Below are 18,000 nucleotides of genomic sequence, written 5' to 3'. Positions count from 1 at the left end.
ATATATATATATATATATATATAGGGATAAAAAAGAGACAAAAAGGAGACAGTTTGTTATTTAAATCTATTTATTTGTTTATTATTTATTTTTATTGAATTAGTAGATAGGCAGTCTATCCATACCTGCTGCTGCTGTTCCTGTTGCTGCTGCTGCTGCTACAACTACTTCCGCTGTTGCTGCTGCTGGTGCTGCTGCTGGTGCTGGCTACACCAAGATAGCTCCCTAGCTAGCTAGTTAGCTAGCTAGCTTGCTAGTCCATGCTGCAGCAGCAAACGCGTGTATAGCGGTATATTAACTGCCAAACAGCCAGCGTCCTTGGCAGCAGCAGCAGCAACAGCAGGTTCATACTTAGAGCACCAGCAGCTGCTGCTGCCGTTGCAGTTATAGATGCAGCAACAGCAACAGCAACAGCAGCAGCAGCAACCCCATGGGGTGCAACTGCCCCTGAACTGGAGAGCTGCTGCTGGGATTACTACACCTTTTGCTGCTGCTGTTGCTTTTCTTGTTGCTGCTGCTGTTGCTGAATTTCCTGCTGCTGTTGCTGCATTTCCTGCTGCTGCTGCTGTTGCTGCATTTCCTGCTGCTGCTGCTGCATTTCCTGCTGCTGCATTTCCTCTTGCTGCTGATGGCACAGCAGCCGAAGAGATACATATACTAGGGTTCGTTGCTGCTGCGAGGGCAGCAGCAGGAGCAGCTGCTGCTGCTGCTGCTGCTGCTCTGAGGTATTACTCTGCTGCTGCAGCGATGGAGAATCTGCTTCGGGTTGAAAGAACTGCAGCGGCAGACTGCATGCGATCTGCAGCAACAATAACAGCAGCAGCAGCAGCAGCAACAGCAGCAGCAGAGTTTTGTGTGGGTTTGCTGCTGAGTGCAGCAGCAAACGAACAGGCAAGGAAAGGGTTAGGCACCAAGTGATAGATAGCAGCAGCAGGGGCTGCTGCTGCTCCAATAGCAGCAACAACAGCAGCAACAGCAGCAACAGCAGCACAGTTTGTGGCTTGCCTGTAAGATGACTGCATGCGCATCCTCTCCCCTTAAATCTACGGGGAGTTCAGGAGCCACCTCCTGCAGCAGCAAATGCAGCAAATAGTAAGTACAGCAGCAGCAACAGCAGCAGCAACAGCAGCAGCAACATCACATTGATGGGTATATAGACATAAAAACATGTCGCAGCAGCAGCAGCAGCAGCAGCAGCAGCAGCAGCAAGTCGTGCAGCAAAGCCAAAAGTCCGCAGCACCAAAAGATGCAGTAACAGCAGCAGCAACGGAAGCAGCAGCAGCAGCAACAAGGGAAGCTGCAGCAGCAGCAACAGCAGCAGGCGGAGGAGTAACTAGCCTTCAAGTCGTCTGGCAGCAGCACGTTCTCTATCTGAAAAAAGCAGCAGCAACAGGAGAAAGCCAGCAACTTTGCTGCTGCTGCTGCTGCTGCTGCTGCAATTGCCACAGCTGCAGCAGCTGCAACAGCAGCAGCAACAGGTAACTATTATCTGCAGGTTTTTGGTGCTGGAAGCAAAGGCAAAAGGCCAGCAGATATTGTTGCTATTGTGTTGTTGCTGCTGCTGCTGCTGCAGCAGCAGCAGCAGCAGCAGCAAAGTGCAGCAGCTAACCTGGTGCAGCGGGATGTGCAGCTGCCCGATGCGGTAGCCAGTGGAGGAGAAGAGACGCAAGATGACGCCCTGCAGCAGCAGCAACAGCAGCAGTACCACCACCAACAACCGGGTAAGGAAGGGCGAGCGCAGCAGCAACAGCAGCAGCAGCAGCAGGAGCAACTGAATCCCCGAACATCCCCAGCAGCAGCAGCAGCAGCCGCATCTCCATCATCCCCAGCATCCCCAGCACCAGCAGAAACAACAGCAGCATTATCCCTATGAACAGCAGCAGCCAGCAACAGCAACAGCAACAGCAACAGCAGCAACAGCAGCAACAGCAGCAGCAGCAGCAGCAGCAGCAGCAGCAGCAGCAGCATACATGATTATCTTCATCGAAGTTAATAAGGACATTAAATTGTTTTTGTTTTTCTTTTGTAAGAAGCCATCCTCTAAGGGAACCATCTCTTAGCTGTACATACACCCCAATTATTATTATTATTATTATTATTTATTAACAAATACTGCAGCAGCAGCAGCACCTGCTGCTGCTGCTGCTGCTGCCGCTGTTTCTGGTGGTGGTGGTGCTGCTGCTGCAGCTTTTGCTGCTGCTGCAGGCAGTCTCATCCGGCTACTCTACAGCAACGACCGAAGGAGGCAGCAAGCAACCTTCTATGGGTAAGCAGCAGCAGGCAGCAGGAAGAGAAACAAATAGCCACAGATCCAGCAGCAGCAGCAGCAGCAACAGCAGCAGCAGCAGCAGCAGTAGGAGTAAGACGACTGACACTTGTGGTTGTCTTTGTTCTATTGGTGAATATGTCTACTGCCTTCACAAGAAAATTGTATTCCTCCTGAGTGTAAGACAAGCAGCAGCAGCAGCAGCAGCAGCAGCAGCAGCAGCAGCAGCAGCAGCAGCTACAACATTCACAACCGTACAAGCAGCAGCAGCAGCAGCAGCAGCAGCAAGGACGTGTTGCGGCAAAAGGGTGGCTCAGTAGGAAGGGAAGAAATTGTATGAAGGTATAAGGGCTGCTGCTACTGATGCTGCTGCTGCTGCTGCTACAGCAACCAGGCCGGTAGCAGCAGCAGCAGCAGCAGCAGAGGCAGAGTTTGCAGCAGCAGCACTCGCAGCAGGAGAACCGGCTACAGCAGCAACAGAAGCAGCACCAGCAGCTGCAGCAACAATACTAATACTAACAGGAGCAACAGCAGCATCAACGGTACCAGCAACAGCAGAAGCAGCAGCAGCAGCAGCAGCAGCAGCAGCAGGTATTACGGAGTTGATGTGTTCTCCTTGGCTGTCCAACCGAGATGCTGCTCGCAGCAGCAGCTGCTCCCAGTCTATCTCTGCTTCTGCTGCTGCTGCTGCATCAGGTGCTGCTGTTGCTGCTGCTGCTACTGTACCACCAGCAGCAGCAGCAGCAGCCTGCAGCAAACTGTCCGTTGGCCAATCAACTTGCGTTTCTTCTGAGGGAAAAGAGATGTGGGAATTCTTCAGTTGCTGCATTTGCTGCATTTGCTGCATTTGCTGCAGTTGCTGCATTTGCTGCAGTTGCTGCAGTTGCTGCTGCTCCTCTTGGTATGGGAAAGAAAGATGCTGTAGGAATTGCTGCTGATGTTGTTGCAGCATGTGCTGTTGCTGAAGTAGCTGCTGCTGCAGTTGCTGCTGTTGTTCCCACTGCATTTGTTGCTGCTGTTGCTGCTGTTGCTGCTGCTGCTGCTGCTGCTGCTGCTGCTGTGTGTCTATAAATGATGCTGTGTCTGAGGGGATCAAACTAAGCAATGAGCCAGTGCATGCTTTTAGTAGGGGGAAGACATCCCAGCAGCTGCTGCTGCTGCTGCAGCTGTTGCTGCTGCTGCTGCTGCAGCTGTTACTGTTGCTGCTGCAGCTGTTGCTGTTGCTGCTGCAACTGCTGCTGCTGTCTGTCTCGACCCCAAACAGACGCCTAAAGAATTGCACTGCTGCTGCTGCTGCTTCTGCTACCAGCAGCAGCGAACCTTCAACAGCAATTGTTGTTAATGCAGCAGGAGACCCTGGAGACCCTGCTATAGCATCTACTGCTGCTGCTGTTGCTGCTGCAGCAACAGCAGCAAAAGGCCCGTCGCCAGTAGGCAGCTCCGGTGTCCTTGCACCATTTATTTCCTGGCCTTCTCTAAGGAGAGGAAATGTATTAAACCCAACAGGCTCGCCTCTGCTGCTGCTGCATGTGCTGCTGCTGAGGCTGTTGCTGCAGTTGCTGCAGGTTATAATGCTACTAGTGCTGCTGCTGCTGCTGCTGTTGTTGTTATTGTTGTTGTTGTTGTTCCTTCCCCTCCTCCTTCGATGCAGCCGCCCCACCTCTCTTGCACTCCCGTTGAATTGGGAGAAAATCCCCATAATTGCAGCAGCAGCATCTGCTGCGCCTTGCTGCAGCTGCATTTTCTTAGGGAAAGAGCAGCAACGGACGTATCCAAGGAAGCAGCAACATCAGCAGCAACAGCAGCAACAGCAGCAGCAGTAGAGGCTACAGGAAAAACGCCAGCGAGCAGTTTTCTTTGGTCCTAAGCAGCTTATAAGTTGCTGCAGCAGCTTCTGCTCCTGCTGAGCTGCAGCAGCTGCAGCAGCTGCAACAGCAGCAACAGATCACCCTTGAGGTAGCGGCTCTAAGCTACCATGGTCAACAGCAGCAGTAGGAGCCGTAGTAGTAACGTCAGCAGCAGTAGAAAAAGGAAAAGTAGCAACAGCAGCAGCAGCGGCAGCAGCAGCAGCGGAGATGACGGCAGCAGCAGCAGCAAAGACGGCAGCAGCAGCACCGGTGCAGCTCGGCAGCAGCGGGTGCCTCAAGGGAGTATCGCTTAACCCTTTTAGAAGAAGTACAAAGCCTAAAATATCTTAGAAGGCCAGTGTCTGTTGCTGCAGCAACTAGCAGCAGCAGCAGCCGCAGCAGCAGCAGCAAGTAGCAGCAAGAAAAAGGCTGTCTTATAGTTGGAAGTTTCTGTATAGAGTATTCAGTAGTCCTTCTTTTATTTTTCTCTATTTATTTGGTTGCTAGAAGGAACAGGAGCAGCAGCAGCGGCAGCAGCAAGAAAGCAGCAGCTTCGGCAGCAGCAAGCAGCAGCAGCAGCAGCAGCAGCAGCAGCAGCCCGAAGGTGACCTGTGAAGAGTTTGCTGCTCTTTAGGGCTTTTTGCATCTTTTTTTCTTTGTCTTTTATTAAATTGTTTTTTTCTTTATTTGTTTATTTTTATTTACCCTTAAAGGCAGCAACACTCCTTACTTATTTCAAGAACCAACACAACCTCCACCAGCAGCAGCAGCAGCAGCAGCAGCAGTAGCAGCAGCAGGAGCAGCAGCAGCAGGAACAAGGTCCTGTAGGTTTTGCATTCGTTGAAACTGCTCCCAGGAAAAACAACATGCACAGATACATCCTGCTGCGCTCTGGAGCTGCAGCAGCAACAGCTGCAGCAACAGCAAGATCACCAGCAACAACAACAACAACAACAACAACAACAGCAGCAGCAGCAGCAGCAGCAGCAAGAACAGCAGCAAGAGCAACAAGTGTAGCAGCAGCAGCAACAACAACAACACCTCCATACCCCCGTTTGAATTCCAGATCTTGCTCTCTTCTGCTGCCATCTGGTGCAGCAAGAGAAGCAGCAGCAGCAGCAGCAGCACCAGCAGCAGGAGCAGCAGGAGGAGCAGCAGCAGGATTCATCGATCGTCGTTGGTTATCTAATTCATCAAACTCTCCTGCATCATCACCACCACCACCAGCAGCAACAGAATCAGCAGAATCAGCATCAGCAGCAGCAGCAGCAGCAGCAGCAGCAGCAGCAGCAGCAGCAGTACCTGCAGAGGCTACACCTAACCCTAATGCATTAAAGTTTAGACCTTTGCTGCCTGGTCCTCTTGTTAACCAAAAAGGAAAAATTATCTCTAAACATTTCCATACACAGTCTAATGGTATTCTGCTGCTGCTGCTGCTGCTGTTGCTGCTGCTGCTGCTGCTGTTGGTCGTGGTCGTTCTCCTGGTGGTGGTAGTGTTACTGCTGGTGTTGTTTCTGTTGCTGCTGCTGCTGCTGCTGCTGTTGCTGCAGCCAGCGAACACGCACGATACAGAATGTTAATGCTAAAGGTTTTGCCATTTGTCTCTGCTTGTGCTTCTGCTGCTGCTTCTGCTGCTGCTGCGTCTGCTGCGTCTGCTGCTGCTGCATTGCAGACCTTTCCGACTCGCCTTTGGCTCAGGCCGTCCTCAAGGTGTGATGCTGTTGCTGCTACTGTTGCTGCTGCTGTTGTTGGTGCTGCTGCTACTATCCTGCCTGCTTCTATTGTGTTGCTGCTGTTGTTGCTACTGCATCTCCTAATGGGGCAGTAGGTGTCATTTGCTGCTGCTGCTGTTGCTGCTGCTGCTGCTGCTGCTGCTTATTAGGTAGAAGGCGTGTCTTCTGTATTTGTTGGTGAGGGTTTTGTCTCCGTCATAAAGAAAGGAGAAGCAAAATGGGCTGATCTACAACCCCTTATAGTACAAGCCATCAGGTCAGCAGCAGCAGCAGCAGCAGCAGCAGCAGCAGCAGCAGCAGCAACAGCAGCAGCAGCAGCAACAGCAGCAGCAATAGCAGCAGAAGCAGAAGCAGCAGCAAGAAATTAAGCAGCAGCAATGGCTAGCCATCCGGATTTTTGTGGGACTACGTGGTGACGTTCCTCATTTCTTCTTGTTCCTGCTGCTGCTGTTGCTGCTGTTGCTGCTGGTGCTGCTGCTGTTGCTGCTGCTGCTGCTGGTGTTGCTGCTGCTGCTGCGTGTTCCACAGCTCGTCGATTCCGGCTCAGGTGGAGATGGCAAGAAAAACTGCAGCAGCAGAGAGGGAAGCAGCAGCAGAGGCAGCTGCAGCAGCTGCTGCTGCCAAAGAAGCAGCAGCAGAAGCAGCAGCAGCAGCAGGAGTACATAACGAGGAAGAAGAAGAATTATTTAATTCTATTAAAGAAATACTAAACAGCAGAACACGACCTATGCTGCAGGTAGATCGCTGTGCTTCTTGTCTTGCTGCTGCTGCTGCTGCTGCTGCTGCTGCTGCTGCTGATGTTACTGGTGCTGCTGGTGTTGATACTGCTGCTGCTGACGCTGCTGCTGCAGTTGCTGCAGCCGCTGCTGGTGCTCTGATGTGCCGCTGCTGCTGGTATCTTTTAGCCACGGCTGTTTCTGCTGCTGCTCTCCGTCCTACCTCTTGCATGCATTGTTGCTGTTGCATCGCTGCTGCTGCTGCTGCTGCTGCTGCTGCTGCTGCAGAGTGACGGAGGAGACCTAGAGGTATTAGGATTTAATATAGAGAAGGGTGAGGTGTACATACACCTGACGGGGAGTTGCCAAGGTTGTCCATCATCAACAATTACTGTTAAGAGAGGAATTGAACAAATGCTACAGTACTATTATCCAGAGGTAAACCCTAAACCCTAAACCCTAAACCCTAGAAACCATACAAACCCTAAACCCTAAAAACCACGCCATTAACCTCTATCTCTTAACACCAGGCCATAAACCCTAAACCATGGGACTAGCAGCAAGTATTGTGAGTATTGTTCGCATGCATTCCTCCCTCTTCGTGCCACGCCTAAGCAGCAGCAGCAGCAACAGCAGCAGCAGCAGCAGCAGCAGCAGCAGCAGCAGAGTTGAAGGGTTGTTTGCTGCTTCTTGCTGCAGGTGAAGAGTGTCGTTCAATGTGACGAGAATGGAGAACCGATAGATCCAGAAGAAGAAGAAGAATAAGCAATGCAGGGGCTGCTGCTGCTGCTGCTGCTGCTGCTGCTACTGCAGCAGCAGCAGCAGCAGGTGTAGAAGTGCGTGCTGCTTAGCAGCAACACTTGCAGCAGCAGCAGCTGCTGCTGCTACACAGCAGTTTGCTGCAGTGGAGGTTGCAGGAAGACTTCCTATTGAGTGTCACGGCGATTCAACTAATTAATTAATTAAATTAATTAATTAATTAATTAATTAATTTAATTAATTAATTAATTAAATTAGTTAATTGTTTTTCTTATTTATAAGGGAAAGAAATAAAAAAAGAAGAAAAAATTCCCTGCACATAACCAAGAGGAACAACATAGGGAGTTCCCCTTCCTCAATATATTTTTTGTGTATATTAACACATATTAATTTATTTACTATTTATTTATTTATTTATTTATAAATAAATAAATATATTATAGATATATCTGCTGCTGTGTACTATTTCTGCTGCTAATATATGTATAGCAGCAGCAACAATCTGTTTGCTGCATCTAATTGCCAAGAAGAGAGGGACAACATAGAAATTAATAAAGATAAAATAATAAAAATATTATTATTGCATGCAGAAGGAAGTTCTTCTTCCTTGGGGCTGCATGCGAGTGTATCTTCACCATCACTAATTGCAGCAAAAGGGGAATTGTTGCAACAAATGCAGCAACTTGTGCTGCAGTGCAGCAAATTGCCTATTAACTTTTCCCCTTTATTTAACAGTAACAAATGCCTCTTTATTGCTACCTAAACTATTAAAGAAAGTAGAGGAGAAAAGATCCTTTTTTGTTTCCCTATCTTTTGTATTTCCCCTTCTTTTCTGCCTACGGCGGATCTGATTCCTATGACTGTTACTATAGAGGTAGGAGTTGAATATTCATTACTTAGAGGGAAAAAAAGTATTTTATTCCCTTTTATTTATATTTATTAATTAAATTGATAAAATGCTTCTAATTGATTTATAAATTACACAAAATAAAACATAAGAAACATTCATACCCATGGTGGTGGTGCAGTTGCATGCATGCGCATGCACTGCATGCGCAGTATATAATATAATTATACAGCATTTTTTATCTACATTTTTAGATAAACAAACAAATCAAAGAAATATTAATTAATGATTTTAATTTATTTGCACACATTTGCCTTTATTTCTCCTTAAATTACCCGTTGTGTTTCCCCCTGTATTAGCAGATAACTTATTTGGCCGTGGATCTACTGCCAATCGTTGCTTGTTTTGCCTCCTTTTGCTGTTATTTTATATTAAATTTAGTATGATTAGATTAAAAAATGCATTATTTATTGAAAATACGCAAGAGGAGATGGCATACTAGAGAATACATAAAGGAGAAAGCCCCAATAAACGGCTGCCGCCCCACAGCCCCGCCGCTCGTTGTCTACCTATAGAATGCCTCCTTAGCATGTAAGCATAAGTCTTGGGGGTCTACGAATACGCATTTCCTTTGTTTGATGTTTTTTCTCTCTTTTATTTAATTGGCCTTCGCTTATTGGTGTTCTTTAAGGACTGCGAAAATGGCCAAGTCAAAGAACCACACCAATCACAACCAGGCAAGCAGCAGCAACAGCAGAAACAGCAGAAACAGGAACAGCAGCAACCATTTTTCTTAACATTTAGACCCTCACAATTCTTTTTATTTCTTTTTTTATTTATTTTCTTATTTATTCGTCATAATCTGTTCATATATATTTGCTGCAGCAGCAGTATACAGCAAGCCAAGACCCACCACTATAGGAAGCAAGCAGAAATAGCCGTGTCTATATCAACAAGAATAGTGTGTATATTTTATTTATATTTTCTTATTTTATTTATATTAATTATAATAAATAAAAGAATAATTAATAAAAAAAGATCTTCTTTTTGTTTTCTTGTATCTGCAGAACAAGAAGAACCATCGCAATGGTATCAAGAAAGCCCCTAAGAGAAGAAAAACATCCACCAAGGGGGTAAGAAAAAGACGCTTTTTTTTCTCCTTTTTTTCTCCTTATTATTCTTATAATTAATGTATTATAATTAGTTCTTTTTGTGTACTTTTTGTTTCCTGTTTTATAGATCTAAATACTTTCCTAGTGATTGTTTTTTCCTGTATTGTTCATGAATTATTTTTCTTGCAATTATTATTGAATTATTCTCTTATTATCTTCTTCTTCTTTTAATGAATTATATATTCTTTTTCTTCTTTTAATTAATTATTTTATTAATATAATTATTATTTTATTTATTCTTTATTTATATATACAAAAAACGACAACATGATGATAAAAAAGCGCCACCGTACTTGTACGGTCCCGATTATTCATGGGGAAATCAGCTTTTGCACGTCAGGCTGACGTTGTCCATCATTATATAAATATATAAATATAAATATATAAATATAAATATATAAATATAAATATATAAATATATAAATATTAATATATAAATACAAGTATATAGAGGCATGTATATATTGTATATATACTATATGTGTGCCTATTTGTACTTACGTGTTGATTTATCTACATGGCTGCATGCATGCGCATATATAACGTTATCGTTATCATGCATGCATGCGCATATATATATTTACGTTATCTGTACATATTCATATTCATATACATAATTTACGTGTAACGTATGCATATACAACATATATATGTATATATATGTATATGCATGCGTATAGTATATGTATTTCGTTAGTCTTTTATTTCTTTATACAAATAATACGATATGTAAAATAAATATATGTATATATAAGTATATAAATATAAATGTAGATAAATAGATAAATAAATATAAATAAATAAATATCTTTTTCTTCTTTTTTTTTTTGTGTGTGTGTATAGATGTGCCCCAAGTTCCTGCGTAACCAGCGGTACTGCAAGAAGGGGATGTTGAAGCAGAAGGAGGAGTAAACATCTTTTGTTAATATTAATTAATTAATTAATTAATTTATTAATTTAATTAATTAATTTAATTAATTAATTTAATTAATTAATAAACATAAACAGTTTAATTAAATATGAGGTCGTATCTCTAGTAAATAGAGAGAGGTAAAGGGAGGGGAATATACAACAATAAGGCTTATTATTATTAATTAGCCAATAAGACGCATTATTTATTTATTGTTTATTCCTCTCAATTATTTTCCTTCTTTTGGATGCAATAAACAATAAACTATTATCTTCTAAGTAAATAAAGGGAAAAAGGGGGGAAAAAAGGAACAAATTGTTCTTTTTCCTAGATAAATATGCGCATAGTATAGATAGAGGTTTGCTTATGTATAGGTAGCAAGAGAAAAAACAATAATACATCATTAAATAACTAATAAGGTGTATATTTACTAATTAGCTAATTAATTATCTACAAAAAAAGATGCTAATTAGTATATTATTGTACTAAGAAGAGTATATACACAAACATAATCAGAAAAAATCAGTTTTCTTTTGTTTTGCAACATTTGCCGGGGAAATAATCGGCATATGCAGTAACCTCTACAACCTATTAGAGGTAATAAATAATAATAAATAATAAATAATAATAAATAATAATAAATAATAAATAGTAATAAATAATATAGTAATATTGTATACGGATATATAACTGCAAGAAGATGGCGGTAATCCAGAGAAAAAGTAGGAAAAGAACAAACGCATGCAAACTTTTTCTCCCCTTTCTTAGGGAAATATAAATAATTAATTATTTATAATTAATTATTTTTATCATTGTTTATTGTATAATAATAATTACTATACAAATAAATACAGGTATAGATACAAATAATAATAGACAAAAACAAAGGAGGAGGTACTATTATTATTACTATTATTTATTTATTTTATATATACGTATTTATATTTATTTACTAATTAATTTATTTATAATTTAGTTATTTTAGGGAACATATCCCTAGTAAACTTAATGGCTGTCTTAGTACTCTCCCCTTTATATTCATGTTTCCTTGAAGAAATACCATTTGCGGGTTTATTTTTTCTTCTTTTTCTCCCTTTTCCTTTATTTATTAATTAATTTATTTATAATTTAGATATTTTAGGGAACATATCCCTAGTAAACTTCATAGCTGCCTTAGTACTACCCTTTATCTTCATCTTTCCTTGAAGAAATGCCATTTGCGGATTTATTTTTCCTGTTGCAAGTTTATAGAAAATATCATCATTAAGAGTAAAACAACAATCATATTTATCCTTGCATGCATTAGATGTCTCACGTACTGTTGGTGGCATTTCTTTTAAATTTATATAAAATGTACAAGGAATATCTTCTTCTCCTTTCTTGCTTGGTAATAAATCTACTCGGTACACACAACCAACCTGCAAAAGAAAAAAAAAAAAAAAATAAATAAAAATTAATAATTTTATGTTTATTTGTTGTTTAATGCGTTGTTATTATATTATTATACAAACTTATTATATATATATAAAGGATTCACACACAAAAGGTAGTTTGTACACACACACATTCATGCATGCATGCATGCATTATGCACACAATATAGAGTATGCATGTGCATGCGCGTGCATGCAGCCCCACAAACAGAAATACACAAATAAGTGTTGATTATTATTATTACTATTATTACTATTATTAATTATTATTATTTATTTATTTATTTATTTAATTATTATACTAACCTGCTTAACCAGCTGTGCGCCTGCAGGTGACTTTAGATGATCTATAAGGAAGGGGAAGAGTCTAGCACTCTGTAGTTTCGATGCAGCTTTACTAAGAATATGTGGTGGTTTTTCTTCTTCTTTTTCTTGTCCTTTTCCTTCTTCTTCTTTCCCTGTAGATTCACCACTAGGTAGTTTTAATTCTTTAATAAACTTATTAACTGCTTCTGTTGGAGAAAGGGAAAGATAATCATCAGTAATTGGAGGAAAAAGATCAGGAGTAAATTTTGTTGCTTTCCCCATATTACCACGAAGTTTCATCTTTCCTTGTAAAAATGCAACTTGAGGATTTAATTTACCTAAACAAATAGAGGTAAATACTTCATCCGCCATGATAAATGTAGCATCTGCTGTACCATGTAGACCCTCCATAGCTCGTCCTTCTATAGAAAACAAACAACACAACACAAGAAAAATAAGAATAACAATAAATAAATAAATAAATAATATAAATAAATAGACAAGAAACTCTACAACACAACATGTTACATATATATAATCCTGCGGTACTTAATCATCATCATGTTAATCCAACAGCAACAAATAGATAAATAATTAACAATAATAATAATTAATAATAAATAAATAAATAAATAAATAAATAAATAAATAGAGGATAGAATCCTTACCTCCATCAGCACGAAGATCAATTGTCCATTTAATGCTAACAGGTTGTCCTTGTTTGGGGGAAACCTCGAAATGAAATGAACTATTCACGTTTTCTTTTAATTTATTTTTTTCTTCTTTTGCACGATCTAAGAAAGCAGAAATTATTCTAAATATTTTTAAAGAATTTAATGATAAATTATCTTTTTTCTTCTCCTCCTCTTCCTGCTGATGATCATGATGGTCCTGTTGTTGCTGTTTATGCTGCTGCTGGTTTGTTCCTGCGGACATTTGTTGTGACGCCTGGACGTAACATACAAACACAGAAAAAGGTCAATAAGAAAAAGACCACAAGACAAGCAACTTTTTGCAGTATATTTCCTCTAAATAAGAATATCTAATAAACAAATAAAGTTAATTAAATAAAGAATCCCCTTCTGTCTTCCCTTCCTTCCTTATCATGTACCAAGGAACCCACCATGACGAGAGAATCCTGTAGAGATGTTGGATAGGAAACATTCGTCCCGAAGTTCATAACTTGTTGCCAATCTCTTGTTAAATCCTCAAGAGTATAAGAAGAAGGAAATACTTTTCCTGGGCTACGCTGCCAACGGACTGCCGCTACCCAGCCAGCTCCTACTTCGAAGACCTGCAGCAATAATAGACGAAGCAATAAAAAAGAAACAAAAAGTATAATTTTCTTTAATTATTCCTCTACTTCATCTGTTCTTGACACCAGCAAGAGAAACAATCTACACTTGAAAATGCATGCTGCATGCGTTGCTGCTGCTTCAATTCAAGCCCCGTCTTGTCACATATTATTTTTATTTACTTGTCCTGTTTCTTTGCATTCCTTTGAACACAGATAAAGAACAACAGGAGCAACACACTCCGGCTTTAATGCCTCGCGAACTTGAGGGGGCAAAACACCAGCAGTCATTCGTGTGCCTGCATGCATATACGCATGCATGCATGCAGAATGCAGTTTATGGTGATATAACATCTTCCCCTTACTAGCCTACCCTTCATTAAACCCTATCACATTAATGAATAAACCAGTACGCACACACACACAAGATAAGTTACCTGCAAGGGGGGCAATGCAGTTAACATGGATATTATATTTCACTCCTTCTGCTGCCAAAGTTTTACTCATCCCGACCAACGCCATCTTCGCCGTGCTGTAGTTCGTCTGCATGCAAAAATCAGCAAAGAAAATCCTTGAAATGGAGATCAGCAATATATTCATATAGCAACACATTCTATCCTTATATTATGCACAACAAAGAAGAGATATCCTATCGTCTTATACGACAACTAAGAACAAAAAAAAACCCTAAAATAAACAAAGAAAACAACACCAATAGCTCACCTGCCCAAAGTTTCCGTATAAACCCGATGCACTCGCAGTATTAATAATGCGGCCGTACTTCTGTCTAAGCATGTGAGGCCATGCGGCTTTTGTGCATGCAAATGCGCCTTTAACGTGTACCTATAAGTATCAGGAAGAATCCATTTAGTAACATCCATGGTTAGGACAGGAAAAAGAGATGCAAATTGTGACTTCTTTTACCCTAACATGACTAAATACGTATTGTTCCTGATAGCTGGCTAGTCCAACAAACTTTGGACTAAATAAATGGACAGCGCGTAAGGAAATATGTTGCTGTGTTCCTCCTATTAGTGTTTATTGGTATTAAATAGTTCAGCTCGTTGTGTTGCAATTGAAGGCAATGAATGAATTGATGGTCATTAATTATTTCTGTTCTAACTTCTCTATTTTCCTTGTTAAATAAACAATAGACATGCATACCTGCATAACGCGATCCCAATCTTGTTCGGTCATCTTAGCAAAAGATGAATCTCTGAGGATGCCGGCGTTGTTGACTAAAATGTCAATTCGGCCAAATGCTCTAATAGCCGCCTCAATTATCTTCGATCCATTCAATACATCGTCGTAATTTGCAATTGCTACGCCTCCTGCCTTCCTTATCTCGTTAACCACCGCATCGGCAGCACGGATGCCTGCATGCAGCAGCAACATGAGTCAATTTGATGTATAATACGGACTTTGGCGGTGATAAGGATTAAATATTCAAGAATAGGAAATGTATAGAGTTGTAATAGATGAAGAATGCTATGAAGAAAGATCGAGTTCAAAGCTCAACAGAATGTCTGGGAAAGCCGACAAGAAATGCAGCCTATGTCGATGAGAGGAGAGGCACAGATGGTTGATTGAAGGAACCGAAAAAAGCAGCAAATGCAAATGGAAGAAGAGGGAAAGTTTTAGACTTTGGTCGTCATCTTGGGAATTTTTACTAGTTTGACGCCATTAGGTCACATAACAAGAGGTTACAGAAGGGCCAAACAAGCAAATGGTAAACGATACCAAAATGGTGAAGAAAATGGCTTCAAGACACCATCTGAGCAAAACTGTGGAAGAGGCACTCTGCAGTCTTCAAATATACAATGAGGAATGAGTCCTAGGAAGCTGATCGGAAGTCGAGGCTGTCAGACAAATGTGTAAAACGATGAATGCGGATGAAACATAAATGCTCAAATCGTGCCAACAGATTCCTTTTCTGGAACTGTCCATACAGCCGAAGCCTCCACTACCTCCTACGCTCCAAAAATTGACCATAACCATGGTACTGCGAGAAAGCAACTGCGGGACCCTAACCCCCCACACCAATTCTGTTACCAGATCGTATTCTCAGCGATATCGCACTGTCCTACAGATTGCATGCATACGTTAAAAAAAAAATCACGACACACCAAAACATATCTGCCTCTCCGCCGAAGGTTTCCACAAAAATGGAGGTAAGGAGATGAAATACGAGTGCCTCACCTTCTCCTTGGGCATCTCCAGCAAGAGCGACCCCCAAGTCATTGACGACAACTTTGGCCCCTCTTTTAGAGAAAGCGATTGCGTACGCGCGGCCAAGGCCCCCTCCCGCCCCTGAAGATACATAGTATATAACCGCATGTTTTTGGTGTCTTTCCATACTTCCGTGCTGCGACTATCAATTCTTTTCGCTGCTGGAACCAACAGCAGTGGCCCGCCTGTGTAGGACTAACTCCATCAGCCGCACGGAGAACCACGCTAAATAAGGTCCCAAGGAGAACAAAATGCCTTTATCTGCATGCAGCTGTCTGTAAAACATCAAAACCCTGAACTGGAAACATGTAGATGACAGTTCTCCTAGTAAAACGAACAAGCAGGCACAAGTCCGAGGCTGAGAGGGTTGTAGGGAGGCGCCTTTGGTCACTTTTATTGTATTCTCACCTGTAATGACGGCCACCTGGCCGTCAAATTGCCTTTCCATATCGTCTTTTATTTATTCAAATAGAAGACAGCAAGTGGTGAAAAGAGGCTGAAGCCAGCAACCCAGAGTACCCCAGCCAGTCGGGGGGGCCCGCCGGAGAGTGCTCGGAACAGGCTTTGTATTTCGGCCGCTGCTCAATCCCAGGAGGCGGGATCCCTGTGTTATAAATCAAATTGGGTCATTTTAAACTAAACAAACAACTGCAAACATTATAAACAGGTAAGAAGAAGAACAGCGACGAGCACACAACGTGTGCAAACTGTTCGCCGGCTGATGACGCCGTTGGTCCGCAGCTAACGCAGCAGCGTCTCGTGTACCTGATACTTTCGAAAGAAGAAATAGCATTAAAAACCTTTTTCACATGTTAATTTCGCTTGATAAGCTTCATCACTAATAAAATCTTAATATAAGGCAGATGCGTCCAACCAGATAGTCGATAGGTAGCCCGTTGATTGGCGAAACTCTTTTTAAGCGATAGCCCGATGTTCTATGCATTGACTTTTGTACGATTTTAAACAACGGCTGTCTTTGAGTGGATTTCGCTTTTATGGCAGTGTTTACTGTGCCCTGTACAGTAGCCAAAAGTGACACTTGGAGACGCTTATACAACGCCATAGAGAGAGCGCTCGATCCATGCAGGAGACCGTCGTGAGCTGCAGGAGAAGCAGAAAGTTTAGGGGGGAAATGCCCCCACACAAATGAGCTGCTCTATGGTTTTCAGACCCCCTGGGGACAGCGCCACCAGGGTCGGTCTGAGAGGGGGCAGGCTGCCGCGATGAACATCACCCCCTTCAAGAAAAAGCCCTCATAGGGGAGGCAGATATCAAAGGAAGGTGCTTTTTTCAGCTGCTCCGGGACTGTAGTGGGTTCAGGGAGAACTGTAGGCGACCGAGGCGAAGTAATTCCCGGGGAGTGAGTAGATAAGAATATAAGGCTCCACTACACGCGTGACGACCGCACACAGAAGTTTATATGTTGGTCAACTTCCTCTACTCTGCGCTGTACACTTGCGGTTTTCGTCTCACAGCGTACATATCCATTGAAAGCGGCTTGCACGTGTTAGAGTAGCGGCCGAAAATTGTTTGCTGTATCTTCATGCCTGTATTTTCTGCTCCTCCATAAACTCCTGAGCAGATGCAAGCGTCATGCGAAAGGCAGCAGCTCAGGGCGGGTGGGGTTGCATTTCCGCAGGGGTAATCTACATAATCCGTATATTGGGAGAATCAGTCTGATGCTCCAAATGTGTCAGACGTTGGCACATGCAACCTTCTTTGGCCTCAGTAAGCAACCTTGACACAAGCAAACGGTTTCAGCAGTTATCTACAGTGTAGCGCATGCAGCTCGGAAGGACTGACTATAGTTGGCTGCTTGTCGTGCCCTAAGTAGCCAGCTTCTGCGCAAGTAGAAATGCCCGTACCCCTGAGCCACATCAAGCTAAACGAGCACCATGAATGCGCTCAACGTTGGCCTTAAGCGCAAATCTCTGAGGGTTTTGGTATCCACTTGTAATAGAGAGAGCAAATGAATATGGAAGTAGTGAGAAAAAGGAGAGGAAACGGTGAAAATACTCCGAAGACAACACAAATATGCCAATTGTCCAAGAAAGAGGAGCAATAGCTGAAGTGACAACAGTAAAAATAATATTTGCTCCTACTCTCCGAATAAGTGCTGGCCCTGTATACATCTATACCCGTGTGTGAACAATCTATGCTCGTCCTGCGGGTTGTTGTTACAGCTGGCACAAACATCACCCACAGCTTCCAGCTGCCAAACAGCTGTGCCTGAGTGTGTAAAAAAAACGCAGTTTAGTTGTTTGGTGTGAACTTCAGCTGCTGCGTGCTTTGCTGCGAAGCTCCTTGCATAATTCATTAACTTCTGTACTGGACACCGGCGTCGTCGATTTCCCCGCAGGACAGCGGCTGAATAAATTGCCATTTGCAGGGTTTGCTGGTAGACCACACAACGAATAAGCTAAAGTTAAAACAGCCAACATGTACAGCCTCAAGCCCGACACAATGCGGTTGCTTTCTGAGATTGCGT

The 18,000-nt window shown here is 42.6% G+C and overlaps 4 protein-coding genes across 4 annotated transcripts; 2 read left to right on the top strand and 2 right to left on the bottom strand.

The window, feature by feature from the left end:
* Positions 1 to 1,167: 1,167 nt before the first annotated feature.
* On the top strand, positions 1,168 to 1,873 carry EMWEY_00012410 (hypothetical protein; the record flags this gene model as incomplete). The annotated part of the gene is made up of 2 exons (XM_013479117.1): positions 1,168 to 1,329; positions 1,574 to 1,873. 2 exons carry the CDS (start codon positions 1,168 to 1,170, stop codon positions 1,871 to 1,873), a joined length of 462 nt encoding a protein of 153 aa, XP_013334571.1.
* A 706-nt stretch (positions 1,874 to 2,579) lies between these two features.
* On the bottom strand, positions 2,580 to 4,007 carry EMWEY_00012400 (hypothetical protein; the record flags this gene model as incomplete). The annotated part of the gene is made up of 1 exon (XM_013479116.1): positions 2,580 to 4,007. The coding sequence occupies one exon, from the start codon at positions 4,005 to 4,007 to the stop codon at positions 2,580 to 2,582; it is 1,428 nt and encodes a 475-aa protein (XP_013334570.1).
* Positions 4,008 to 4,241: 234 nt separating this feature from the next.
* EMWEY_00012390 (hypothetical protein) lies at positions 4,242 to 5,448 on the top strand (the record flags this gene model as incomplete). Its single annotated transcript, XM_013479115.1, has 4 exons — positions 4,242 to 4,403; positions 4,624 to 4,717; positions 4,970 to 5,124; positions 5,212 to 5,448. The coding sequence occupies 4 exons, from the start codon at positions 4,242 to 4,244 to the stop codon at positions 5,446 to 5,448; spliced, it is 648 nt and encodes a 215-aa protein (XP_013334569.1).
* A 5,923-nt stretch (positions 5,449 to 11,371) lies between these two features.
* Positions 11,372 to 15,960, bottom strand: EMWEY_00012380 (peroxisomal multifunctional enzyme type 2, putative; the record flags this gene model as incomplete). The annotated part of the gene is made up of 10 exons (XM_013479114.1): positions 11,372 to 11,668; positions 11,990 to 12,411; positions 12,658 to 12,937; positions 13,113 to 13,283; positions 13,467 to 13,582; positions 13,721 to 13,826; positions 14,007 to 14,126; positions 14,448 to 14,659; positions 15,483 to 15,593; positions 15,921 to 15,960. 10 exons carry the CDS (start codon positions 15,958 to 15,960, stop codon positions 11,372 to 11,374), a joined length of 1,875 nt encoding a protein of 624 aa, XP_013334568.1.
* Between the last annotated feature and the right edge of the window lie 2,040 nt (positions 15,961 to 18,000).

Source organism: Eimeria maxima, genomic scaffold (assembly GCF_000499605.1).
Source record: "Eimeria maxima Weybridge genomic scaffold, Emw_scaff90, whole genome shotgun sequence".
NCBI classification, from domain to species: Eukaryota; Apicomplexa; class Conoidasida; order Eucoccidiorida; family Eimeriidae; genus Eimeria; species Eimeria maxima.
The sequence above is the reverse complement of the archived record's forward strand: the minus strand, read 5'-3'. Positions and strand labels throughout refer to the sequence as shown.